At 41.8% G+C, this 27,870-nt stretch overlaps 2 protein-coding genes across 11 annotated transcripts in view; one reads left to right on the top strand and one right to left on the bottom strand.

The window, feature by feature from the left end:
• Window positions 1–6,147, bottom strand: part of RPP30 (ribonuclease P/MRP subunit p30) — a 33,618-nt gene extending 27,471 nt beyond the window's left edge. For both annotated transcript variants that reach the window (XM_032608937.1, XM_032608936.1), the window contains exons 1-4: window positions 6,040–6,147; window positions 4,469–4,524; window positions 3,867–3,923; window positions 2,583–2,657 (exon numbers count right to left, since the gene is read on the bottom strand). In XM_032608937.1, the coding sequence (XP_032464828.1) occupies window positions 2,583–2,657; window positions 3,867–3,923; window positions 4,469–4,524; window positions 6,040–6,121 (270 nt within the window). In that variant the 5' untranslated portion in view covers window positions 6,122–6,147. The remainder of the gene's footprint in view (window positions 1–2,582; window positions 2,658–3,866; window positions 3,924–4,468; window positions 4,525–6,039) is intronic.
• A 14,557-nt stretch (window positions 6,148–20,704) lies between these two features.
• Window positions 20,705–27,870, top strand: part of HTR7 (5-hydroxytryptamine receptor 7) — a 104,027-nt gene continuing 96,861 nt past the window's right edge. For all 9 annotated transcript variants that reach the window (XR_004346234.1, XR_004346235.1, XM_032608631.1 and 6 more), the window contains exon 1: window positions 20,705–21,249. Coding sequence is in view for 7 of the 9 variants with exons in the window: in XM_032608631.1 (XP_032464522.1) it covers window positions 20,705–21,249 (545 nt within the window). In the remaining 2 variants the exon portion in view is untranslated. The remainder of the gene's footprint in view (window positions 21,250–27,870) is intronic.

The raw sequence follows: 27,870 nt of genomic DNA, 5'->3' as shown, positions 1-27,870 counted from the left end.
TGCTCTTACAAGCTAGTGGAGAGCTTGCCAGAAATTTACTGAGCACCTGCTGTGTGTGGGGCACTGGGATACAAAATCACTTAAGGCATATGTCTGTTCTCAGTGGAACTCACCATTTTTTGGTGAGATAAGAAATACACGTGACTAAGTGTGATGTGATTAGGCTCACAATGAGAATACTGTTAAATACAAATTAAACTGCTAAGCATGCAAGAAAATACCCGAGAGTCCTAAGACAGAAGAAGAGGAATTTATCCGTTAAAGATTGTTTATAAAAGAAAGTCTCAAACTTATATGTGTATGCATGTGAAAAGGCTGGAAAAATATATATTCAAGAGTACAATCTCTGAGTGATGAGATATGGGATATTTCTTCTTTGCCTGTTGGCACCTTTAAAATTTTTTACCTCTTATTCTGTAAAAAGAAAAGGCATGATAAAAATTAGAGGAGGAAAGAGATAGGTTGAAGAGAAGCAGCAGGTACTGTGCTTGAGCAGGTAAGAAAACCTGCTGGGCAGATGTATGCTGAGACAGGGCAGGCTCCAGGTCTCAGAAAAAGTCAGGATCCAGGACTCTTTGTCCTCTGCTTGCCCACTCCCATCTGGGATGTGGACAAACAGGGGCCACCAGGATGTTCATGATAACAAGAGAAAATCAAACTCTTTGTGACCATAAAAAGTCAGCTCCATTTATGTCTCCCTGGGCTTAGATAACCAAAATGCTGCCTGCAGTTGTATAAAATCCCAAAATTTGGCTTTCTGTAATTTCTTTAGCAATGCTAATGTTAGAAAGGAGGCCAGCCCTTCCTTGATTATTCCTGTTCTATGATAGAGGAGGCCATTCCAGCTCAAGATGAAACAGCTTACCTTCTCAGAGATCTTTCTCTCTCCCTCACTGGACCCATCCCATCAGCACCAGGCATTCTCAAGTCTCCATCTAACAAACAAAATCTAGACAGCAGGTTCTCATCCACCAGCCTCCCTATGCCTTCTGTTCCTCCACAGAAGCAATTTTCTCAAGCAAAGTCAACAGCACACACTGGCTGCATGTTCTCACGCCCCTATCATTTCCGTGGAAATGGCTTTTACTAAGGCAACCAATGACCTCCATGTCATTAGGAGACTTGCCCATTCAACACGTTTTAGCCCTTCTCTGACTTAACTACTTCGGCACCTTGATGCTGCTGAGCCTTCTCACATTCCTCGTTGTCCACCTACTTCTCAGACAGTCCTGCCTCAGTCTCTAATCCTAGCTCATCCCTCATCCTTTACTCCACCATTAAATACCGAATTTCCTCAGGGCTCTGTCCTAGACCTTCTCTTCCCACATATTTTTACCAAGGAGTCTCATCCAGTCTCATGATTTCAATTACTCTCTACAGGGTGACCACTTCCAAATCAGTATCTTTAATTAGGGTCCCTCTTCTGAGGGTCACACCTTTTTTTCCAACCCCCCATTTGACAAGCTCCACTGGAACTCTCACAATAACCCATCACGTCTGAAACATGATGATCTAAACTTACTTCTCTTTCTATGTCCCATCTCAGGAAATGGTACCATCTACTTACCTGGCTGCTCAGGCCAAGGCAGGGAGTCATCACCTTCTACCCAATCAACAAATCCATCCAAATCCTGTCAATCCTCCCCTCTCCCCCAGCCCCAGTGCTCTTAAATCCCCTCCTTTATCCCTTCTAATCTATTCTCTATAATGCAAACTTCATAATTGTATTCCCTTGGTTAAAACCTTCAAAGGCTTCTTCTAATTGCTCACCCAGACCCACCTCCCTAACCTCATCCCAGGATAGACAGCTCATCAGGCTCAACTCAACTGGTGTTTCATTTTCCAGAATGCACCATGTTTCTTCTTGGACTCAGGACCTTGCATAATCCATCCTGTCTGTGGAAACATTCTCTCCCTCACTTGGCACCTATAACACTGATTCTTCTGGCCCCTGTTTGAACATCAGTTTCCTCGGTGGGCTTCCTGTTGCACATTCCCAGGACATTCCTTATTTGCTACCTCCCACTTTTTAAACATTCCTCTCATTTTAATTTATTTTTAATTTTTAATTTTTTTGCAATACGCGGGCCTCTCACTGTTGTGGCCTCTTCCATTGCGGAGCACAGGCTCCGGACGCACAGGCTCAGCGGCCATGGCTCACGGGCCCAGCCGCTCCGCGGCATGTGGGATCCTTCCGGACTCGGGCACGAACCCGTGTCCCCTGCATCGGCAGGCGGACGCTCAACCACTGTGCCACCAGGGAAGCCCCCCTCCCACTTTTAAAAGGATTGTGTCTGTATTATTCATAGCAATATCTCCAGTACCCACCTATGTCTACTTCATGTAAGTTCAATGAATACTACTTGCTGAAAGATTCTTTAATTGGGGTATTCTTATACATGTGCCATGAGTAGAAGAGATTCTGTTATACTATGTGAATTCTGAGCTAAGGAGAGCAGTCAAGTGTCACACGCTGGGGGTCGGGGGAGATGGAAGAATGGGAGGAGTTGGAAAAACAACAGTATTCAGCAGAAATCAATACAACTTACAAGGCCAAGAGAGAAGAAAAACAACTAACCTACCAAAACATTGCAGTGCGATGGATCCGAAACGATAATTGTCAGTCTAGTTAAAATCTTAATTGGTTTTGATTTTCCCTGTAATCAAAAAAGCACAAAATAGAAATGACTGATTTTCCTCCTTTAGCAGTGGAAAGTACTCATTAAAAGGTATTAACAATAGAAGATAGTGGAGATCAGTAAAACCTAGTCCCCACTCTCAAAGAATTTATAACACAGGTGTACCTAGTTTTATTGTGTTCTGCTTTGTTGTGCTTCACTGATATTGCATTTTTTACAAATTGAAGGGTGGCGGCAACCCTGTGTTGAGCAAGTCTATTGGCGCCATTTTCCAACAGCATTTGCTCACTTCATGTCTCTGTGTCATATTTTGGTAATTCTCCCAGTATTTCACACTTTTTCATTATGTTCATATTTGTTATGGTGATCTATGATCAATGCGAACCGGGGCCCTCGCAATGGAAGTGCCGAGTGCTCACCACTGGACTGCCAGGGAATTCCCTGATCACTGATCTTTGATGGTACTATTGTAATTGTTTTCAGTGAAAAAAACCATACCCATATAAGACATCGAACTTAATCAATTGTGGAAACGACCACAAAGGATTCAGAATATTATATAAACTTAGTTGATAAGGCAGTGGCAGGGTATGAGAAGACTAACTCCAATTCTGAAAGATCTGCTGTGGGTAAAATACTATCAAACAGCGTTGCATGCTACAGAGAAATCATAGTGAAAGCAAGAGTCCATTCATGCGGCAAACTCACTGTTGTCTTATTTTGAGAAACTGCCGCAGCCAGCCCAACCTTCAGAAACCACCACCCTCATCGGTCAGCAGCCTTCAGCACTGAGGCAAGACCCTCCACAGGCAAAAAGATTACAACTTGCTGAAGACTGAGACGACGGTGAGCATTTTTAAGCAATAAAATATTTTAAAATTAAGGTATATACGTTGATTTTTTTTTTTTTAGACATAATGCTACTTCACACTTATTGAACTACAGTACAATGTAAGCGTCAATTTAATATGCACCAGGAAACCAAAACATTCGTGTGACTCGCTTTATTGTGGTGGTCTGGAACCAGACCTACAATATCTCTGAGGTATACCTGTACAGCCAGAGAAAAAAAGATGTACATAATGTTTCGTGGAAGAGCTGAGTCTTCATGGAAAGCTAAGACTAGTAGACAGAGGAAGGGGCAGTACAGATTAGAGAACCACATATATGACTGGGCATGTCTGAGCTGGATGAATAAGTACTCTGTTTCTTAAACAAAACACTTACCTGTACAATTGGCAAAGTTGTAAAGAGTTCAGAAACAGCTACTGGTTTTTCAATTTCCTACAACAAAGAAGAATATTTTTTTTAAAAAGCTAATTTCTGGCACTCAGAAACACTAAATAAGTTGTGTGTATGTGCATGTGTGTGTTTTTTAATGAAGAAAGCTAAAGCAGAGAAGCAGCTGAGAACACCAATGGATAGGAGGGATGAACAATAGTTTTTAGAATGAAACAATCTGTAAGGAACAGTAGTTGGCCTAAAGGGAGATACACATATTTACTAGTATGTTTGGGAGGGAAATCAATTAGTAATGAGTCCATGACAGTACAATAAAAAAGAATATTGTGATTATAGTTTAATGAATAACAATGCACTTTTAAGAAGTTATTGAAAGTTACTTAACATCAAATCAACTTTAAGAATCCTTATACCATGCCCTAGCACTTCACAAAAAACTATCATTCGTACAAATACGCATCAGCTCAACTATTAACATTAAAATAAGATAATGCACAAAGAGTGCTCGTCTGTAGCTTCAATATTACCAATATACACAAAGTAACTATAAATGCTAGTTATTATTAACTTAAGAAATTGTATTTTACCTGTTTCTTTTCCTTAAATTCAACAACATGATTGATGGCAACAACTGAATAGCCCACTGAAAAGAAAAATTGAACATTCTTGTTAAATACAACAACCTCTTTTACACATAAGCTCATCCCAATTCATGTCAAGACTAGAAGGTAGTAAGAAGAATGGTTATGGGCTCTGGAGTCAGATGGCCCATTTTCAAATCTATGCATTACTACTTAGAAGTTACTTAAGTTACTACTTAGAAGTTACTTAACCTTAAGTTTCAAGTTCTTCGTCTGCAAATGGTGATAATAACAGAACTTACCTTATACGACTGGCAGAATTCAATTCAAACGCAAAGGATGTTTTAGAACAGTAGCTGGCACAGAGTCAGGGCTTTGTTTGACTTTGGTGGTGTATTATTAGCATTATACCAAAGACACTTTGTGCAACTCCTTTAAACCATCATTCTCCTTCGTGTCCTTTTGTTCATTTTCATCCCATCACGTGTATACTTTTTCACCTTCATTCTTACTCGTTTCTTTTGCTTTTTACCCTTTCTATTTCAAAGGCCCTTTTGCTAAAGAGAAATGTAGTAACGACTCCCTCACACCACTGTCCACATACGCCTTTGAGCTACCCACCAAGAGACTGGGAACTCTTTGAAGCCAGGGCCTTGCTTTATCAGCCTCAACACAGCCCTGTTTTGGACATGTGGACTATCAAAAACATGCCTAAATCATGACTCCAATCTTTAAGTTATTTAAACACCAATGGGAACAACAGGATATTAATATTAAAAGATAATGCATATTAATGCCAAAATAGTGGTCCCCCCCTCATTAGTTTGTCCAGTTTCCTTCTTTTCTTCCTCCCTCAATTATTTACTGAGCAACCATTACTTAACAGGCCCTGCAGAAACCTCTTTATTTTTAACTCCCTCTATTCCCACGTAGACATTTTACAGTCTAAGGAAAGAGACAGCAGTCGCGATTAACTCCAGTAATTAAAATGGGGGTCTTAACTCTCAGAGCTTTTGCTTCCCTTGGATTCAAATATGAGTAACATTCTAGCATTTTGGCCATGCTGCTCCCCTCTCACTCTCCTAGTATGTCCTCCGCCCCCACCAACCCTCCCTGTACATAAAATAATTCAAACACTCGCGACCCCATGTCCCTCCCTCACTTCTCGGACCCATAGGTGCACCAGCTTCCTGCATTTGAGTGTCAGAACACTGTCGTGAGACGCAGAAAGGGGCGATATTAAAAGCACTGACGTAGGAGACTATACTTGGAAGCCTTGGCTTCTGCCATCCATCAGCTGTGGGGCCCTATGCAAATTCCCCGCCCTGTCAGGGCCTCAGTTTCCTCAATTCGCAAGAAATAAGGAGCTAGACTGGGTAACAGCTCCCCAGTGCTTTCGAGTTTCCCGCGCCCAGGATCAGAGCTACACCGCAGGGGCCTCAGCTTCCAGGGACAGCCAGGAGACCCCATGAGACGGGAACGAGGCCCGCCCGGGTCCCTCCCGAGCGTGGCCTGACAGTCTGGGGGGACACAGAGACTGGGCAGGCACCGCGGCCCGCGAAGCCGGGGAGACTCACAGTGAGCAGCATTCTCCACTAGCCCGCGCAGCGCCTTCAGGTCGGAACCCGCCCGCAGGTCCAAATCCGCAAACGCCGCCATGGCGAAATCACGTGATGGCCGCGCGCCTATCTGCGCAGCCGCCGGGCCCGCCCCCTCGGGCATGCCGGGAATTGCAGTTTACCTGCGCGGTCTGCCCCGCCCCCCCCCCCCCCCCCCCCCGCCCCCTCCCGTGGACTAAGATTAGCAGGTTCCTCGCTCGCCTTCAAGTACCGGCAGAAATGAGTGTGTGGGAATCTACAGCCTCACTTCAATCCTTCTTCGTCTTCTTCCGAATGAGAATGTTTGGTTTCTCCCGGGGGAGTTCACATCTTCCACCGTTCCTCCTATGAAATAATGTAGAAAGTGATTCTTTCAAAATGTACGTATACAGCATTTATTGAGCGCCTACCGTGAACCAAACCCTTTTGCTAAGGGCCGGAAACGCTTAAAAAGTAGTAGGGAACCCGTTTTTCTTTCCCTCCCCTAAAGTCCATTCCGTTGTTTATAAAATGGACTTAACGGGGAAATGGAGAAACTGACCTAAAAGAGGACTGCCCGAGAAAAAGGTCTTTTTGCCCAATCACAACTGGCGGTGCCACAGCACGCTACTCTTTCTTACAGTCAACGCTCTCAGCCACGAGATGACAGGGTTCTCTCTAGGATGAGCGGTTAGCTCCAACGCTGGTTTAGCCAAAAACCGGTTAGACAAGGAGGGGCAAAATTAAAATGTTTTACAGTTTTCCATCTAAGAAATGTACAATCAAATCCCACACATTTGATGTTTCCACATTTTTGAACTTCGTGTAAATGAACTCTTCTTAAAGATTGATAAATCAGTGATCCGAGAACATAAAACTGTGGAGCTATAGTTTACATCAGTGCTTCTCAAACGTCTGTGATGAAGGGCCAGGTCGCTGCCGCCCCCCGCCCCCCGCCACAATTCTTCTAGGACCAGTACGTGGTCCATTGTGCATTACCAATAGGCAGATCTGTCCTCAAAAGACCAATCTAACATCTGAACTGCTCTGTACTCAGCTGAATAAGAAGAGTCCACTAACGGGGCTTGGGCATCCAGACAATGCCTAATGGCTGTGAAAGTTTCTAAACATTTCCAATTTCTGTGCTAACTTGCCACAAACAATACACAGTCTCTGGTCTATAGGGCCACATCTTGATTTGTACTCCTCTTCATGATTTCTTTCTTGGTCTCAGAAGAGAATTTTAAGAGGGATCTGTCCCATGTAATAACATGTAATTCTCCTTTTGGTTTAATTTAGTAAAGACGAAATCTTTTGCTTTCCCAATACTTGGTATTTCCTGAGTAAGAACAGAAGAAAAATGTACTTTTGCAAATAGAACAGTCATATAAAGCAAACCCTTTGCTTTTCATCAGAAAACCTGGTGTTAATTTCACAGGTCTTCACCTATGACCACAAAATCTAGATTGGCCAGAAATATGTGTGGTGAAGGTGAATAAGATGACTCATTATTTGATGCCAGCATTAGACTACAAAGAGCTTCTTTCTTTGAAAGTCATGGTGCTGTTGCTGTGAACTGTACCCTTTAGACTTCTTTTCTCATCTTCACCCTGGGCTTCAGTGACAAGGAAGAAAAAGGGCAAGAAGGAAAATGGATGGATAACACTTGAGCACTTTACTGAGGGCAAGTCTATTTGCTAAGTAATTACCTACATATCTATTTAATTTTCAAAGCAACTGTGAGTTAAGTCCTGCTTTTTAGCAACATCTGCATTTTACATCTGAGTCATCTAAGGCTTAGTTAATCGTGGTAGACCTACATTTGGATCCGGGTAGTTTGGTTCAGTTCTCACTTGGTGTACTGTCTCCTGGGCAAAGCAAGCAGAGAGGAGAGTTGGAGGATGGGAAGGGAGGAGGGAGAGAAGAAGAGGGAAAGGAAGAAGAGAATGGAGGGCTGGAGGAAGAGGAAAGAGGAAGTAGGGAGGGAGAGGGGAGGAAAGGATGGAGATGGAAGAGGGGAGGAGGGATGGGAAGAGGGAAAAGGGACGATGGCATAGGGGAGAGGAGCAGGGAAGAGGGGTCAGAAGTTGGCCTGGGGAGCTGGGTTCCTAGAGCAGAAAGGATCTGGAGTAGAAGACCTTGGAAATTTCTGACTGGAAGATAATTGTACTGTATAATTACAGACTTCCTATCTACTGTCTGATTTAATCCTCACAACCAGCCAATATTGTTATTGTTATTCCTATTATATCAAGTAGGAGTCCTGGGCTCAAAGAGGGTGACTCTTCAATTATTTCCTCTTCCTTAGGGAGCTAAGAAAGAGAAAATGGGCTTTAGCATCCAAGGCAATGTTCCAGCCCTTCTGGGTCTCCCTGAGGGCCTCTCTTGGGCTGGCCCCTCAGTGTCAGTGCATGCTCAGTTGGTCTGTGCCCTTATCCTCTTCTGACTTGGCTCACCCTTCCTGAGGGAGCTGAGAAACACTCCTCTGGGCTTCCTGTCCTCTGTCAGCTTAAGGCTGAGGTGGGGCAAGGCAAGAAAGCAATATTATAACATGACTTGCACAGGTGTGTCAAAAACATCTGGCAGGGTCTTCTCTTCCAGATTGAGGGAGAAGTTTGGGAGATTTGGAGGGGATATGGGACAGTTTCCTGGAGGAGGTGATGCTTGAATTAAATTTTGATGCATGAAATCGAGGAGCAACAAGATGCAGAGGTCTGGCATGTATCCAGAACTGGCATAAATTAGGTGGTACTCAGTAAAAAGTTGCAGATTTAATAAGTGAACCCATGACCTCTTGTTTACCTTCATACCCATGTCAACCCAGTTGCAGCACTGTTGGATGTATTCAATTACCTAAACACATGGCCAGAAATTCACTGAACTATGCATGTGGTAGACTGGCATGATACACCAGCAACCCAAATAGAACACCCCCTCTTATTCCCAATGATGGAGCACTTACTGGAGCTCCTGTGCCGATCAGAAAAAATGCCCTTCCTCTGACCAGACTCGCATTTGCCCCTGTTTATCACATGGCTGGTAAGTCTGTACCATGAATCACCTGCCCAGCTTTTCCCAGGGGCCCTGGTAAAGCGTACTAGAGGAGTTAATTGCTAAGTCTAGAACTCAAATGGGACTCCACAGGACATCACCAATTCAAGGAGCCTCTCTCAATAATTCCTCCCTCAGAAACTCCCCTTACTGACCTGATAGCATAAGAATTTGTCCATCTTCTAGGCTGTGAGGATCCCTGCTTGCAATGCTGGGTTTTTTATTTTTTTAAAGTGCAATTAAGATGAAAGTGAATTTTTTTTAATATCTATGTGTCTATCAAAAGTTTGAAAACGAAACACAGGTGAAGAAGTCTAGTGTATTATAAAAATTATCATTGTAAAAATAAGGAGTATTCCTACCTTTTTAAGATGCAAAGTGTGCTTGTGACAAAAGAATACAACTTAAGACGTTATTACGAAAGAAATCAAAAGAACTATGATTGGTATCTGGAAGAGATGTGTGATGGAAACGGATGGAAAGAAAAGGGCTAAAATTTCAATATGGTTGTTTTTTTAATGCAAGTAAAGTAAGTGATTGTATTAGTGTCAGGGTCCTCCAGAGAAACAGAACCAAGAGTGTATATGTGTGTATGTGTGTGTGTGTGTGTGTATATATATATATATATATATATATATATATATATATCGTGAGAGAGAGAGAGAGAGAGAGAGAGAGAGATATTTTTAAAAAGAAGTCGACTTGTGTGATTTTGGAGGCTGACAAGTCCCAAGACTGGCAGTTGGCAGGCGGGAGACCCAGGAGAGCTGATGGTATAGTTCCAGTCTGAAGGCAGGCAGGCTCAAGATTCAGGAAGAGGTGATATTTCAGTTTGAGTCCACTGAAAGGGGAACACCCCTGACTCAGCTTGAAGGCAGTCAGGCAGGAGGAATCCTCTCCTATTAGAAGGGTCAATCCTCTTGTTCTATTCAGGTCTTCAACTGATTGGATGAAGCCCACCTACATTATGGAGGTTAATCTGCTTTACTCAATCTACTGGTTCAAATGCTAATCTCATTCAGAAAAAACCTCAAATACACAGCCAGAATGTTTGACACTTATCTGGGCATCCAGTGGCCCAGTCAAGTTGACAGAACCACTGCAGTGATGCTGCCTTGAATTGTTGTGTATTATTTTTTGTTGGGGGGAAGTATAGTTGTTTTACAATGTTGTGTTAGTTTCTACTGTACAGCGAAGTGGAGTTCCCTGTGCTATACAGCAAGTTCTCATCAGTTATCTATTTTATACATATTAGCGTGTATATGTTAATCCCAATCTCCCAGTTCATCCCACCTCCCCTTTCCCCACTTGGTGTTCATACATTTGTTCTCTACATGTGTGTCTCTATTTCTGCCTTGCAAACTGGTTCATCTGTACCATTTTTCTAGATTTCACAAATATGTGTTAATATACGATATTTGTTTTTCTCTTAATGACTTCACTCCGTATGACAGTCTCTAGGTCCATCCATGTCTCTACAAATGACCCAATTTTGTTCCTTTTTGTGGCTGAGTAATATTCCATTGCATATATGTACCACATCTTCTTCATTCGTCAATGGACATTTAGGTTGCTTCCATGACCTGGCTATTGTAAATAGTGCTGCAATGAACATTGGGGTGCATGTGTCTTTTTGAGTTATGGTTTTCTCTGGGTATATGCCCCGTAGTGGGAAATTGTTGTGTATTAAGTGAAGAAAAAAACTGCTCAGGCAACTAAAACTTTGTTTTTTTTTTCCTGAAGACTAGTTTGCAAAGAATATTTATAGAAGGCAAAAGAAAGAACAGGTCCTAAACAGAAACTAGCATTTGCAAACTCTATTCTCAGTATGTTGGAAATATAGCTTAGAACTTGCAGGGTAAATTGCATGAAAAAACTAGGTTATTTCTGGCATTTTCTATTACAGTTGATAAGTAAGTAGATATATAAAAGTTGTGTTGAGAATTTTGATATGACTAAATATCTTTTGGAAATGGTGCTTAAACAAGGCACATCATTAGGAAGTGGCTTATTTTTGTGTATGGAGAAAAATTTTGAGCGTTTTAAAGTAGACGTGTTAGAATTGGTAACCATGACTACAGATGGGATTCCTGCAGCGGTCAGTGTTAACATCAGACTCATGAAACATAAGCACAATGTGACATTTTGTCAAGACACAGAATTTTAGCCAATTTATTATACTATAGGCCAGAACCACTTTGAGCTTTAAAACTTAAAATCTATACAAATAATAGCCATCATACTTGACCATGACCCACAGTCTGTGCTCAAAATAGCTGTAGTGCATATAGTGGATGCTGAGAAAATTTTGAACTGCTGAAAGAAATTTACTTATTGATGCTATCAAGGAAAAAAATATCCACCTCGGCTCACCAGTGGAGGCTGGACCAGATTTGCTTCTTTTGTCGAAGCTATAACCCCTTTAAATACTCTCTCTTCCCACCTTTTGAAAAAGCATATAAACTGATTTGTTCATATATAGCAAAATTGTGTCTTTGGCAAAATGATCTGGCTAGGAATAATCTAGCTCATTTTTGGCATAGAAACTGGTTTCTAGATGTGAAAATTATGGTCTAACCTCATAGTACAGCACCAATGTGGAGTTGAAGACTGTGATCCAAAAAAAATACTAAGATTTAAACCTTGAAACTTTATGACAATCTGCTTAATTTGCCCTTCTCAATTAATATCATTAATGTGACTAAAAATGACAAAAGGAAGTTTTTCTATTTAAGCACCTACGTAATAGCCTCAATTTTGCATCTTGGCCCACAAAACCTAAAATATCTACTATCTGTTGTAAACTACAGAAAACGTTTACTGAACCCTTCGTTATTTTTTTAAGTATTTTATTCAAGTATAGTTGATTTATAGCTGTAAAATTATAGCTGTGTTAATTTCTGCTGTACAGCAAAGTGATTCAGTTATACATATATATACATATATGTATATATATATATATATATACATTCTTTTTCATATTCTTTTCCATTATGGTTTATCACAGGATATTGAATGTAGTTCCCTGTGCTGTACAGTAGGACCTTGTTTTTAGCTGCTCAACCCTTTTTAAATCAGAGGTCCACAACAGTGTTCAGACCCTGTATTCTACCTCTCAGCTAATCCTAGGGGGGCACTTGAAAATTGTGTGGGTATGTTTTTTTTTTTTTTCGCTTGTCATAGTAATTTGTTGTTTTAATCTTATCATTGTCACTATAATTGAGAAGTGAGGTGGTTGACACTAGCTTTTAGTGGGAAGAGGCCAGAAGTGTTAACTATGATGCAGTGAATGAGAAAGTCTCATACAATGAACACTTGTCCCTCATCTTGTATGACTTTTGAATATCAAGCCAGGCATTCATATGGGGTAGAGCTTGCTTATCACTACCTGAGCCTAGAACCTAAATAGGTTTTACATATAAAAGCATGGCAATTTTTTCACAATTTTTATAGGCACAGAACTTTCTAGGAGTATAACTATTGAGTAAATAGAGGGAAGATTGTACTTTTCTTTGCTTGGAACTATGAGAGTTGGTTGGAACTACATATATAAGAGAACTATAAGAGTTGTTCCCAATTTCAAAAAATTATGTCATTGCAGCAACACTACTTTTGTTATTCGAGTTGACAATGCAGCACACCTGTATCACTATGCATTTACAGCAGTCACATTCATGGTGATTCATATATGTACATATTACCAGACATACCCACACATACATACATACATCATCTTATATGCTGATATATGTTAAATAAGTAAATATATATATGTATTTAGCCCTTACTTCAAAATATTATGCATAAGTTAGAACTATTGACAATATTCAGTTAGTTATCTTAAGTCTATATTTAAACATTTAAAAAATATAAACATATTTGTTATAAGTAGATATAGGCATCTGCTATATTTTTGATACAGTGGTGCCCAAGCATTCATATACTTAAATACATATTTATTTATTCTCTCCTCTATCACAAAATATTTTATTTAAAAAGCAGGTGCTATGGACTGAATGTTTGTGTACCCCCAAATTCATCTGCTGAAATTCTAACCCCAAATGTAATGGTACTTAGAGATGGGGCCTTTGAGAGATGGTTAGGTCATGAGGGTGGAACCCTCATGATGGGATTAGTGCCCTTATAAGAAGAGACATGAGAAAGCTTGCTTCTTCTCTCTTTGATCTCTGCCATATGAGCACATAGCAAGAAGATGACCATCTGCAAACTGGGAAGAGGGTCCTCACCAGAACCTGACTTCCCAGCTCCAGAACTGTGAGAAATAAATTTCTGTTGTTTAAGACACCCAGTCTTTGGTAATGTGCCATAGCAGTCTGAACTGACTAAAACAGGGGGTTCTGAATCTCATAAGTTGAGAATTTGTCTCAAATATAAAATCAATTGTGCAAAGAATTTATCTGTGTTCAGAAGTATTTTTATTTCTGCACAATAGTCTTTGGTTATAAAAATGAATAAAACTAAATATTGCTTCCAGTTGGAGGAATCAAGGTTGGATTCTGTACTGTAGACAACGATGCAAAATAATAATAATACCTGAAACTAACTCTGTACTTTATTTTGGTTCAGGAAAAAAATTCATCAAGTTTCCAGCCTAAAGCAAAGGAATAGGGACTTCCCTGGTGGCATAGTGGTTAAGAATCCACCTGCCAATGCAGGGGACACAGGTTCAATCCCTGGTCCAGGAAGATCCCACATGTCGTGGAGCAACTAAGCCCTTGTGCCACAACTACTGAGCCTGCGCTCTAGAGCCCACAAGCCACAACTGCTGAGCCCGTGCACCACAACTACTGAAGCCCGCGCACCTAGAGCCTGTGTGCTCCGCAGCAGGAGAGGCCACCATGATAAGAAGCCCGAGCACCGCAACGAAAAGTGGCCCCCACTCACCACAACTAGAGAAAGACTGTGCACAGCAATGGAGACCCAACGCAGCCAAAAATAAATACATAAATAAAAACTTTTTTTTAAATTTATAAATCAAAAGAATACTGATTTTTAAAAAATCAATTAAATATTTTTATTTCTCAAGTTGTGCATTTTCAATTTAAAATGTAGTCAATAACATAGTTTCCCAGCCTTAGCACTGTTGCCATTTTGGGCCAGATAATCCTTTGTTGTGGGAGGTTGTCCTGTGCCTCTAACTACTGATGCCAGTAGCATCCGTCTGGTTTAATAACAGTAGATGTCTCCACACATTGCCAAATGTATCCCGAAGGGCAAAATCCCAGGCCAGTAATATTTAAGTGTTCATGCCAGGTAATTGTAGGGTCAGTGTCTGATTTTTGGGGAGGGTGGTTTTAGAAAGTGAAAGGAATACATTTCCTGACCATAGGGGAGATGTGGTTTGCTTTTCCTCACGTAGTAGGGACCCTCAAGGAAGCGGGCAGACCTATTGCGGGATGGGTGCTCCGTTCACCGAGGGCCATGGACCCTTAGACTCTGGGTGTACAGCCTCAGCCAAGGTTCCCATGCTCCTGAAGGACACAGGAGCAGCAGTACTGCTTCGTGGGATTACGTGGGCTTAGACAACAGGGAGAAACAGAGCAGCCTTGTGGAATGGTCTGCTTTGGCTACAAGACTCCAGGTCCATCAGTGGAACCTCAGGGTAGGGCAGGGGAAGAGGGAGCCACAATAATGACGAGTTGAATTGCCCATCAGATAAATAGGGTGGGGGCTCAGAATCATATTTAATTTTAGAAAAATATGACACTTCTTACAGAGTAAAGGTCATATGTACCTTGCATGGCACACGTGATTCTTTATGATTGGCCCCCAAGAAGTCTACCCTCGCCGTTTCCAATGCATTTTATATGATGCAGTTATGGCAAGTGTTCCACATGTTAATGGACCCCTGTTGGCATCGCACTCCCCTTTGCTCCAGTCTGCTGATGAAACTTCTGCCTGAGGGCAAGTGTTAGCTCTGTGAATTCTCTGGTCTCCCCAGGAAGAGCCAATGCTTCTTTCCTCTGGACTCCCACATATTTGTTTCATACTTATGAGGCTTTTCATATTGCACTGTATCTGGTCTGTCTCTTTCACCAGGTAATGAACACCTGCAGAGTGGAGAATTTTGCCTTATTTGTTCATCCCTAGCACTTAGCACAGTGCCTATTAATATATAGCTGGTACATGTTTATTGAATGACTGGATCAGGGATAGTTTTGCCTGGAAATGGGGACATGAACATAATGGCAATTTTCATATCACATGTTATTTTGAAGACTGTAGAAGGATTCCTAAAATTCTACAGGGGATTAGAAAATGTAGTATAAGATGCAGCCTATCAAGTCTTCAATGAAAGACTTTCTTACTTCTTTCTATTCTATTTATCTTTAAATACCACGTGTCCCTCTATCTTCTGCCCAGTTCTCTGCTGCTCTTTTGAATAAAACTACTCCAAAAGTTGTATGCCCTCCCAGTTGCTATTTTCTCTCTCCTCATTATCTCTAGAACCCATTCTAGTCTACTTTTATTCCTGCCACTTCACTGGAATAGTTCTTTCCTTACTTGGCATTTGGCCGAGTTCATCAATTTCTTCTCCTTGAAACATCTTCCTCCCTTCCCTTTGAGCATCCAATCTCTCTTGGTTTTCCTCCTAACTCAATGGTCTCTCTTCAGTCTTTGTTGGTCTCTCTTCCTCTCCCCAACCTCAGGATGTTGGAGCATCCTAGGGTTAATTCCTCAGGCTTCTTCTCTATCTGCTCTTCTTCTTGAGAGATCTTCTACCGAACTTGTATCTGACTATATGACATCTCCACTTGGATGTCCAATAGGGTCTCCAACTTAACGTGTCCTTTTTAAAAAGAACTCCTAAAACAATACCTGGCATGTATTAGATGCTCAATAAATATTGACTCAGTCGAGTGAGTGCTCATATTATCTGTTTTTCTTTAAGGTGAAGGACTGAATTTTTCTTTCAATTAGTCCTTCAGATTTGGACCATGGAAGCTGACATTGTCCAATTTGTTCCCTGAAAAGAGCTTTCCATGGAAGTTCTCTCTGTGTGGAATTTGTATGAGGAATAGATTCACCACTAGAGGGTGAGCATGTACCACTTATATTTTGAGAAGGTCACGGTAAGAAAAAATGGAGTAGTTAGAAAAATAAGTTAAGTGTCCTTGGATCTATCCATTCTCTGATTTTCTGTTCATATTTTCTTGCTGTTGAGGAAAAATTTTAAAGGATACATTTACTTTGTAAAGAGAATGAACATTTTCTAAATGGAACCAAAGGAAAAAAAAATACATTTTTCTAGTTAGCATTAAGGGAAAATGCAAGTGAAAGTATCACAATTAAAGGACACATATATCTGAATCAAAACAAAACTCACCATTCACTTTTAAGATGAGGAATTATTTTAAATCATGAATGACTCTTGGTTATAGGCATTTTTCTACATTTTGACAAACATTTATTGAGCACCTAGTATGTAGCGGGAATAAGAAAATATCCTTGCCTTTGGGGAGTTCACAGTCTGCTGGAAAAGACAGTCATGTAAACATAAAGCGTAATGCACCAGTAAGTGCTATAATAAAGATGTGTAGAAAGTGTTTTAAGAGCCTTCAGAGCCTAGAAAGGATGAGACTAGCCATGGTGAGGGGGATTTCACAGAGATGGGGACATTCTTGTGTCCCAGACTACCATTTATCCCAACTGGGCCTCCCCATATCTCTGTTGACAGTTGCTAGGATGGGTGTTCTGGCTCTGTGCTACTGCTCTACAACCCAACTGGTACACAGTGTAGGATTTCGATATTTATATACACTAATCTTAGCACTATACCTATCTAAGCACTGTTTTCCTAGTCTTTTCTCATCCAATTCTGGGGTCAACACCCAGACAATTAGTTTAGTTGAGTGAACCAATAGGGTGTACAAGTAAGTAGCTGAAAAACTTTGGAGAGGTGCAAGAGTAGTCCTGTAGAAAGTCAGCCTCATTGGGCATTGGAAATTACTAGAGCCCCAGTCAGCATGACGTTAGTATGCTTAACTGACCAGTGTGTTGCCAATGAATCCTATGGCATAGAAAGCTTTATTTTCCTTGTGTTTCTTAAATTAAATCTAGACTGTCAGAGTATGCTGGTTTATGGGAAAATAAACTCTCCTAAGCTTATGTCCTCCGGCTGGGTATGTGTGGGCCTGCAGAGATATGATTCAGCACATATCTTTAGATGAGCCAGAGGTGTACCTACAGGAAGAAGAGCTTATAAAAAGACAATAATTCTTTTTTTTCTTTTCTTTTTTTTTTCCTTTTGCGGTACGTGGGCCTCTCACTGTTGTGGCCTCTCCTGTTGCGGAGCACAGGCTCCGGACGCACAGGCTCAGCGGCCATGGATCACGGGCCCAGCCGCTCCGCGGCATGTGGGATCTTCCCGGACCGGGGCACAAACTCGTGTCCCCTGCATCGGCAGGCGGACTCTCAACCACTGCGCCACCAGGGAAACCCAAGACGATAATTCTTATTGTAGGATGCGGTTACTCTTCTGTACTCCCCCAGAACAGTTTTGAGTGCAGGAGATTGCCAGTTGGAAACCTCAGAAAGCTGTCGTTTCAGGTACCCTCACTGACAATTTTAGGAAAATGCTGTTATAGGAAATGAGAGTCTACACAAGGTTTGGTAGTTTTTAAAGTAGCAGAGTTATTTTTTCAATGAAAGAAATCAAAGGGATTAAAAACTAAAGATGTGATTTGATTTAGATGCCAACCCCTCTCTTATTATCTCCAGTATAAGAGCCAGAGTAGGGTGGCAGGGGGAAGGGAAAGGCAGCAACACCTTGATACGGATTTTAAAACCCCAGGAAACCAAGGGCAAAACAACACATTTAGGTGAATGTTTAGGTATTTTTATGAATATTTTGTGAAGCTGTATCTTTAGCTTTTTTGTGTGAGAAAATTATGGAAAAGGATAAATGAGATTTTAATATTTTTATTAAGATATGATTATTTGTTATTCAATGTTAGAGGGAAACAGAAAGAATTCCAAATTGTTCTGTCTGGATTTTGGAATGATACAATGATAGATGAAATTTAAACTCAGCATAGCAAGGTAATGCTGCAGAAGGTAAGATTTTCAATAACTGTGTTTATGCACTGTGATAGCTTATGAATTAAAAACCTAGCAACTCTTAGGAAATACACTCAGCCATCACCAGGGATAATATAAGTGACTTCTGTATAAAAAGGGGAGTTTGGACCTGATGCTATATTGCAAATGGAAGAGGAAGTAAATTTGAAAGTAGTATTTTACTGATTATTTGGTGCATTTATATGTCTACAATGAAAAAGCAAAAAACATCAGAAGCAGCTATGAAACATAAGTGGGCTGGGTAAGGGCTGACCAGAGTGTAGGGGGCAAATTATATTGACTTTAAACTCAAATAAAAAATATTGCTTTTCAAATTCTTTGTATAATTAATTAATGTGGAATATTACTTAAAGAGCCAAGACATAAAGTAAGCTGGCCCTGATTAGAATACTCAAGGGGGATAAAAAAACGAGAAAAGTCAAAATGAGTTAAAATAAGTTAAAAAGTTAAAATGAGAAAAGTCCCAAGTAGCTTGTGAAATTTACCACCTTAAGGAATTTTTAAGAGGCCTTGAGACAATTCTAAACCTCAAAAACCAAAAACCTGAGACGTTTCAATGCAGTCATGAGTGATTTTGGACAAGTCATTAAACTTGTCCCAGCCTCTATTTCCCTCTCTGTATTGCAGGGTGAACAAATGGTTTCTCAGATGCCTTCCAGCTACAAACTAGTTTTCTTTTGTCTGAAATTATGTTTAATACTAACTTAAGTAAGGTTGAAGAAATTTCCTCACCCATCCTCTTAACCATGAAATAGTATTTTTTTGTGGTCTACATGCTACGCTGCACTCTTCCTCTGAATGTGTTGATCCGCTTACCCCAGACAGAGGAGAGCCGCTGACATGTTCACAGTAGTGAAAGAGCTGTCAGCATTGGCCCATGATTTAGGGATTTATTATTTCTACTTAAAAAAATTTTTTTTTCGAATGTGTAGAGGGAAGAATATGAACATAGTAATCAGATAAACCTGGGTTTGAAACCTCTTACCAGCTGATTGCAATAGCAACTGTGTTTCCTTATCTGGAAAAACAGGGCTAACACCCACCCTGAAGAATGAAGAGTGTTACCCAGCACTCACATCAATACATTTTGAGGTTTCTGTTCCTTTTCTTATTTATGATCCGCTAGGGTCTAACTAGAAAAGAAAACGGATTTGATTATTCTTAGTCTTTAGACTAAAGAAATCACTGCTGGCTTCCGATAAAATCTTTAAACAAAATGGAGTGAAATAAGTCTCACACATAATAAAAATCAGCCACTCTGACAGGGTTTCAATACCAAGGGGATTTTAGGCAATAGGCATTAATTAAATCAACATACACACCCAGGATTCTGCAAAACATTTATAACCGGTCATTTCTTCTCTTACGTGCAAGATTTCCAGAATGCCATGGGAGAATTAACCCTCATTTTAATATATTAGGCACTGAAGTCTGAATGTAAAAGCAGCCAAGGTCTATTTTCAGAGCTGAGAGGCCTGTTTCTAGACGCCTGGAGTGTTGGTCACAATGGGTTTAAGCCCTCTGGAGGTCCCTTCCCCAGAACCCCCATCTCCTTCTAGGTGTCAGGACCCGGGCGTCCCTCCCTCTCCCTTTTCTCCTTCTTCTGAGCTCCCACCCCCACCCCCATTCAGCCGCTTCTCTTTTTTCCATCTTCGCTTTCTCCCATCAGTGGTCAAAATAGGAAACGGAAGTATCTGTTTGTTGCTTGGTGGAGTGCTAAGAAAGGTTTATTTTAAATCAAGATTAAAGAAAAAAAAAATCCCTCCCCGGGTTCTTCATTTTGCAATGAGTCCGAGCGTCCGCGGGCTCCCTAGTCCTCCCCCACCAAACTGTCGTTCACTAGTGAGGAGGTTCGGGTCTGTCGGAGGGAGTGTGAGCCTCCTGCGGAAGATCCTCCGGCAAAGCGGCTCGGGATCCCGAGAGGCACGTGGAGCACCGCCCCCCGCCCAGGGCCGGGGGGCGCGGGAGAGACGGCGGCCCCTGCCCAGCCGGGGAAACCCGTCCCGGAGCCCGGGGCGGGCGGGCAGCGGCCGGCGGCGGCGGCGGCGGCGGCGGCGACGGGGACGCGGCGCGGTTGCCGCAGGGGAGCGGCGGCGGCGGCGGCGGCGGGCGCGAGGGGCGGGGCGCTCTCCGCAACTTCTGCCGCTGCCTCCCGGGCGCTCTCGGCCGAGCCACTCGGCGGCTGAAGTCTGCGAGCGGTACGAGCGGTGTGGTGCGGCCAGCCGAGCCCGGCCCGCCGGCCCCCGATCCCGCGCGTCCCGGGGGTCCGTTGGGTGCTGGAGGCGCCTCCCGCAGGGAGTCCCCGGGTGGCCGCGCTCCCGCGTCGTCCGCTGCTGTTGGGGGACCGGGACGTGCGGGGCCGCAAGGCCGAGCCGGGGCGCCCTCCAGCGGACTGCGCGGGCCCCATGGCTGGGCCGAGCGGAGCGGAACCGACGAGGTGAAGCCCCCGGGCCGGCAGCCGGAGCGCGTGGCGGGGGCGCCGGCTCCATGGGCAGCGACGCACAGCGGCACGATGATGGACGTTAACAGCAGCGGCCGCCCGGACCTCTACGGGCACCTCCGCTCTTTTCTCCTGCCAGAGGTGGGACGCGGGCTGCCCGACCTGAGCCCCGACGGCGCCGGCCCGGTCGCGGGCTCCTGGGCGCCGCACCTGCTGCACGGGGTCCCTGAGGTTACGGCCAGCCCCGTGCCCACCTGGGACGCACTCCCGGACAATGCTTCCGGCTGCGGGGAGCAGATCAACTACGGCAGAGCCGAGAAAGTTGTGATCGGCTCCATCCTGACGCTCATCACGCTGCTGACGATCGCCGGCAACTGCCTGGTGGTGATCTCTGTGTGCTTCGTCAAGAAGCTCCGCCAGCCCTCCAACTACCTGATCGTGTCCCTGGCGCTGGCCGACCTGTCGGTGGCCGTGGCGGTCATGCCCTTCGTCAGCGTCACCGACCTTATCGGGGGCAAGTGGATTTTTGGCCACTTCTTCTGCAACGTCTTTATCGCCATGGACGTCATGTGCTGCACGGCCTCGATCATGACCCTGTGCGTGATCAGCATCGACAGGTAAGGGCCGGGCTGCCCCGTCCCGGAGTCCGCCTGGGGATGTGCTGGCAGCTCAGCCCCACACACTTACCTTTCTTGGTCGGATAAACCAGACTCCCCTGCGGGAGGAAGGGCTGTGCTTAACCACCCCCCCCCCCCCCCCACACACATCAACCCGACACCAACCAAACAACTTCAGTTACAGCGTAGCCTATATACACCTTTAAAAGAAGAGCTCGAAATGTTCTGGTTTACGGTAGTGAGAATTTTAAGACCAAAGTTAAGAGTATTTTAAGCGTTAGAAGTTCCACCAGGGGGTCCCTTGTCTTGGTTTTCAGAAGGAAGGGATGTGATCCTCTCTGAGCCTGACAAACCCTTGCTGTGAGCCTGAAAGAATCAGTTCTTTAAGAAGTCAGCGGGAGAAAAGCCACCTTGCTTTCCTGATTGCACAAGCTACTTCTCAGGCCAATAAAAAGACCTAGAATGGCCCCAAAATTGGGGGGTCTACATGTTTTAACGTTGCACCTCTATGATTGCTGATTCTGAGTCACATTCTTTTGGAAGTCTGGTTTTACTGTCTGGCAAGGCTGTCTGTATCCTCCAGGCTTACTGGAGCCTTATTCCCTGTCTGAATGGTTGGTTCTAGCATTTCATCATATCCCTTGGGAATCTTCTCTTGAGAACTCCCCCACTGGAGTAATTGAAACAGAGGCTGACTGTCTGTCAGGGATGCTGGGGGAAAAAATTCCTGTCCTGGATGTCAGATTGGAATAGGCGACCTGCAAGGTTTCTTCAGACTCTAGGATTACAAGATTCTGCAGTGGAGCTAGTCGTTGGTCCTAGAAATATTGAAGTACGGTCCTAATGCTCTGGCAACAAAACAACTCTCTGCTTCTCTGGAGACTGAAATAGTAAAACCTTAATATTCACAGTTGTAATTTTGCTAGTGTTTTAAAACCAGCACAGGCTGGTATCCTGTTGTGTTTAATGATACAGAGAAACAGTTGCTTATTTTCTTAGTGGACCTACAGAACCTTTAAATGTGTAGACCTTACAGCAAAGGAGAAGTAATTGATGCCTCCACACTTAAAATGAGAGTGTCTCAAAGGATGGTGTAGCACGAAACTGAGGTTTTCCTCCTTTTCCTCCCTGTAAACACTGCTATATTGTGTGTGGGGGGTTTTTTTGTTTGTTTGTTTTGTTTTTTAATATTTAACATGTTGTGCTATTTTACTGCTTGGCCAGGGTTTATAGTTACTGAAGGAAGGGAATATTTTCAGGGAAGAAAAATACATCGTATTTGCATTTAGTTAAAGATCTAGATTATTTTTAAAAATTGATCCTGCCATTTTGTATGTTATGTTCGGAGCTTCTAATAGCAAACAAGGAATTATTTTTAAGAGTAGAGCATGAACTGCATATGTGAGAACAGTAGCTCCAAACTTGACAGCTGAAGTTCCGAATGACTGTAGTTAAGCATGACCACAGATATGCATTTACAGTCTGACTGCAGTCTGGCTGTGGCAACAGGAACTGGGAGAGTGCACTCAATATACACAGTAAGTATATGCTTGAATTAGAAGGGTAAAAATCCGACTGTTCATCCAACGAAAATGGTGCTTCTTGCATGAATGGAGTCCTTTTAAATGGAACTTAGTGTAATAAAGCGAATAACAGTTTCTGCTGCAAGTAATGCATTTATAAGCTTTTTTCATTTCGTAGTTGATAAATGATAAACAAACAGCACAGTGTGCTGATTTGTCTCCTAGGATGACCAGGTTTGGGTGGGCCCATGCTGAGATTCCTGTACACGAGCTAAAGGTTTTCTTTCCTCAGGATGCACGTGTGACTTAGCAGCAGCAGGAACATCTCCAGTACAAAGACGAGGTTAAGCCTTTCTTTTTTGTAACATCTTTATTGGAGTATACTTGCTTTACAATGGTGTGTTAGTTTCTGCTGTATCACAAAGTGAATCAGTTATACATATGCATATATCCCCATATCCCCTCCCTCTTGCATCTCCCTCCCACCCTCCCTATCCCACCCCTCTAGGTGGTCATAAAGCACCGAGCTGATCTCCCTGTGCTATGCAGCTGCTTCCCACTAGCTATCTGTTTTACGTTTGGTAGTGCATATATGTCCATGCCACTCTCTCACTTCATTCCAGTCCCAGCTTACCCTTCCCCGCCTTGAGAATGTCCTCAAGTCCATTCTCTACGTCTGCGTCTTTATTCCTGCCCTGCCTCTAGGTTCTTCAGAACCATTTTTTTTCTTTTTTTAGATTCCATATATACGTGTTAGCATATGGTATTTGTTTTTCTCTTTCTGACTTACTTCACTCTGTATGACAGACTCTAGGTCCATCCACCTTGGCCAGAGCTTCTAATTTCTTTGTCAACTCTATCCTTATGATTGTCACAAATTGTGTTAACATAGGGATAAAGATTCTGTCTCTTAGTTTTTTTTATGAGAATTGCCCCATTGGTGAATTCTGCTTAACAGTTATCTTAGAAGATGAATATGTCATTTATTTAGATAAAATGAAGAATTTATAGCATCGGAAGACACAGATTGCCTTTCTTCCAAGAACACACAGAACTAAAAATGAGAAAAAGGAAAATGCATTCGTGATCGGTTGATTGATAAGGTGCATTATTTCTATTTTTTCTTCAGTTCCATTGTGGAATATGGCCAATGATATAAAAATGTGCTAAGAAAATATGAAAAAAATTTAATCTTCATTCATTCATTTATCCATTCTCTCTCGGGTACCTAATATGTGTTATGCTATGCTTCATGCAGCATAAGCAAAGATGAATAATAATATTCTGAGCCCATGCTATGTTACAAGAATTTGGTTACCTGTTGGGCATTTAACCTGTCTAAAATGGAACATCTGATTTTTCTTAACCCCTCCCCACCATGCTGGGATGCTTTTCCAGCCTTTTCCAATGGAATTTCATGCCCTTCTTCTTCGCAGGCTTCAACACTCTGATCCCCACCGTTTATAGATAGTGACCCATGATCATTGAAAAAGTAGCAGCCATTGGATGGAAACTACTTTGTCTTTCCACCACCAAACAATTTTTCCTGCATCTCTACCCTTTTTATTTCCTTCCAGTTGAAAAACAAGAAGACACTGTATCCCAGCAAAGACCAAACCACCTGCACTTCACATCCTATTCCCTCTCACATTCTGGAGGACTTGGTTTTTCCCTTGAGTCCTCATCTCTTCTTTGCCTTCAGTGTTGCCTCTCAACAGGGTCAAGCTTGATATTCCATTTTTAAGAACTCCTTCTTTGGCTTCACTCCTCCCTCCAGTTACTGCTCCACTTCACAGTTAAGCTGCTCAAAGAACTGTGACCACAACCTGACTTTATTTCCTTACTCCTCAGATAGGTGCGTTTGACCCTCACTAGGTCTGCTGTAATACTTTAACTGGCCTTCCTGATTCCATTTCTGTCCAGTCTTCATCCATTGCCTATGAAGAAGCTAGAATGATCTATTTTTTTAAAAATGGTTTTAAGTGAGATAACATTTCCCTGTAGTGAAATGCACAGATATTAAATGTACATTTTGATGAGTTTTGACAAATGTATGTACCCATGTAACCAACACTCCAAATAAGATATAGAATATTTTGTCATCCCGGAAAGTTTCCTTATGCCCTTTTTAGACTAATCTTTAAACAAGAGAAGTCAAATTATCTTTTATATACAGTTTAAAAACATGCAGAACAGTTCTATATATTGTTTAGGTGAACTGACATAAGGAGTCAAAGTATAAAATAGTTCAGAGGAATGGTGAGCACCAAATTCATGAGAGCAGTTATCTCTGGTGGGGTGGGTGGAGGTGTAATCAGGGAGTAACATACATATCAATGATATCGGTCATACGTTGTTTCTTAATCTTGATACAGTCTTGTTATCCTGCATATAACTTTCTGTACTTATGAAATATATTTTCAAACGATTTTTTGAAATACATACAGAAAAGTGAGCAATCCTAAATGTAGAGCTTGATGCATTTCCACTAAGTGAACTCATGGAGGTAATCTGCAGCTAGATCAAGAAATTGAACATCACCAACCTCCTAGAGGTCCCCTCTTGCTCTTCTCCAGTTTCTAACACTCCCAAAGATAACCATTGTCCTGACTGTTAGCATCATAAATTAGTTTTTCTTGGACAAAACCTCATAAAATGGCATCGTATAGTGTGTACTCTTAAATCTGGCATCTTTTGCTCAGTAATAATGTCTGCTGTGCGATTCATCCGTAGTTTTTAGCCTGTCAATGTTTTATTCATTTAGTTTTGCTGAGTAGTATTCCATTTAATTTGCTTATCAGTTCACCTGTAGATGGACATTTGCATTGTTTCCATTTTCTATATATCACTAACAGTGCTTCTATAAATATTTATTTATGTCATCCTGTGTACATATTGTCATTCCTTTTGGGTAAATATAACACTGGATAATAAGGTACCTTACTGAATTTTAATTCTATATACCCCCCTGACATCTTTTGTGTTATTGTCATGCATTTTAATCTACATATTTAAAAAACCTATTAGATATTATCTTAATTGTTATTTTAAGCAGTCAGTATTCATTCTTATTTACCCACATGGTTACCTTTTCCACTGCTCTTTATTTTTTCCTATATTATCATGCCTTCGTCTGGGATCATTTCCTTATGCCTGTTAGACTTTCATTAGCATTTTTTAAAGTGAGGGTTTGCTGGTGACAGATCCTCTCAGTTTTTACTTATCTAAAAATGTTTTAATTTTACTATCATTTTGAATGATATTTTCTCTAAGTATGGAATTCTATGTTTCAGTTTTTGTTCAGCACTTTAAAACATTATTCCATTATCTTCAGGCTTCCATCATTTCTGTTGAAAAATTAGTCATTTACCAACATTGTGATTACTTCTTTGAAGATAATGTGTCTTTTGTCCTCTGGCTGCTTTCAGGATTTTCTTTTTGTCTTTAGTTTTTATACATTTTTCTGTGATGTCCCTAGGTTTGGCATTATTGATTATTTTCTGTTGTTTATTTGCTGTCAACCCTGCTGAGGTTCTTAGTAACTTTTGTATTTGTGTATTGATATCTCTAATGAGTTTGCTAGTATCTCTTTAAATACTTTTACTATCCTCTTCTTTCTTCTTCTACGTCTTCAAAGTTACATAATTTAGATTGTTTTACTTTATCACACATGTATCTTACACTCTTTCCTTTCTTTTCCATTTTATATTTTTCTCTGTTCTTCAGCTTTGAAGAATTTTGACCTACCTTCCAATTTATAATCATCTCTTCCGCTCTGTTTAATAGGTTGTTTGGTCTTATCTATTGAGTTCTTAATTTTAGAGTACTAGAAATTATATTTGATCTTTATTTTTTGCATTTGATCCTTTTTATTGATTCTAACTCTCTGGTGAAATTCTTTGCCTTTTCACTGAATTTCTCCAACTTGTTATTTTACTTCTGAGCATATTAATCATAGTTAGACTCTTTTTCTACCAACTCTAATATCTGAATCACTTGTGGTTTCTTTGTGTGTGATCTCTCTCCCCCCCCACCCCGCCCCCAGCTCTGGGTTTTGGCTTTGTGTCTTGGCATGCTTAATAAACTTGAATTGTATACTCAACATTTTGTATGAAAAACTGTGGATGTTGTATATGATGTTATTCTACTCCAAAGAAAATAGCTTCTAGGCAGGCATATTGGGGGACTGATTATTGTAATCCAGTTAGGGGCTTAGCTGACTGTAGGCTTTGTTTTAGTTTTGATAAAGCTGTGTCTGCCACTGGCCAATGCCTCTTTCTAGGGTGTAGCTTTCTTGGAACTTCAGCTAAGAGCATAGGGGGTTCTCAATGACTTCTCCCCTTGGCTAGTTCAGAACTCTGTTTCTTTCTCTCCTTAGCAGTGTGAGACTATCAAAACTCTCACTGAAAGTTTTTTTGGGAGAGTTCTCCTTGGCTTCTTAGCCTCCTGCCCTGCACAGCTTCAGAATTCAGCAAATGTCTTGAGAGGAATACCAGCCAAGTGTTGGGCATAGTTTTCTGTTCCTTCCTTCTTATTTGGATCTTGGCATCTCAGGTCTCTAATTTTTGTTTTTCTTTCCTCAAGAGACTACCAAAATTTCTTCTGGTATTTTTGCCTCTTAATAGCATTTCTGTTGAGGCTTTTTGCCTGGATCCTCAGCTCCTTACCCCTCACCTAGTTTAGGCAAATGTCCCAAGGGAAAGAGTGGCTGCAGAATTTTGGCTCATCTCTTTGTGTTTCTCTCATTTCTAGGATTTTGTCCCCTCCACTCCTGGTTTTCTCAAAAACTCTGTTATGCCTTTAGGGAGGGGTGTGTGTGTGTGTGTGTGTGTGTGTGTGTGTGTGTGTGTGTGTGTGTGTATTTGTGCTTTATCCAGCTTTTCTAGTTGTTTTCAGCAGAAGCATTGGTCTGAAGCATTAAGCAACCCCATCATAGGTAGAAGTGGATGTGTGCCTGAAAGATTTTAAATGTATGCAGATATAGAAATATAATGATGTAAATTTTGTGCTTAAAACCCTTCATTGGCTTTTCATTTCACTAGGAATACAATTCAAAGTCTTTAGCACACCTACAAGGTCCCTGATTTATTCCTCCCTT

The sequence above is a fragment of the Phocoena sinus genome, chromosome 16 (genome assembly GCF_008692025.1).
Source record: "Phocoena sinus isolate mPhoSin1 chromosome 16, mPhoSin1.pri, whole genome shotgun sequence".
NCBI classification, from domain to species: Eukaryota; Metazoa; Chordata; class Mammalia; order Artiodactyla; family Phocoenidae; genus Phocoena; species Phocoena sinus.
Note: the sequence above shows the minus strand (reverse complement) of the source record. Positions and strands in the feature narration are given on the sequence as shown.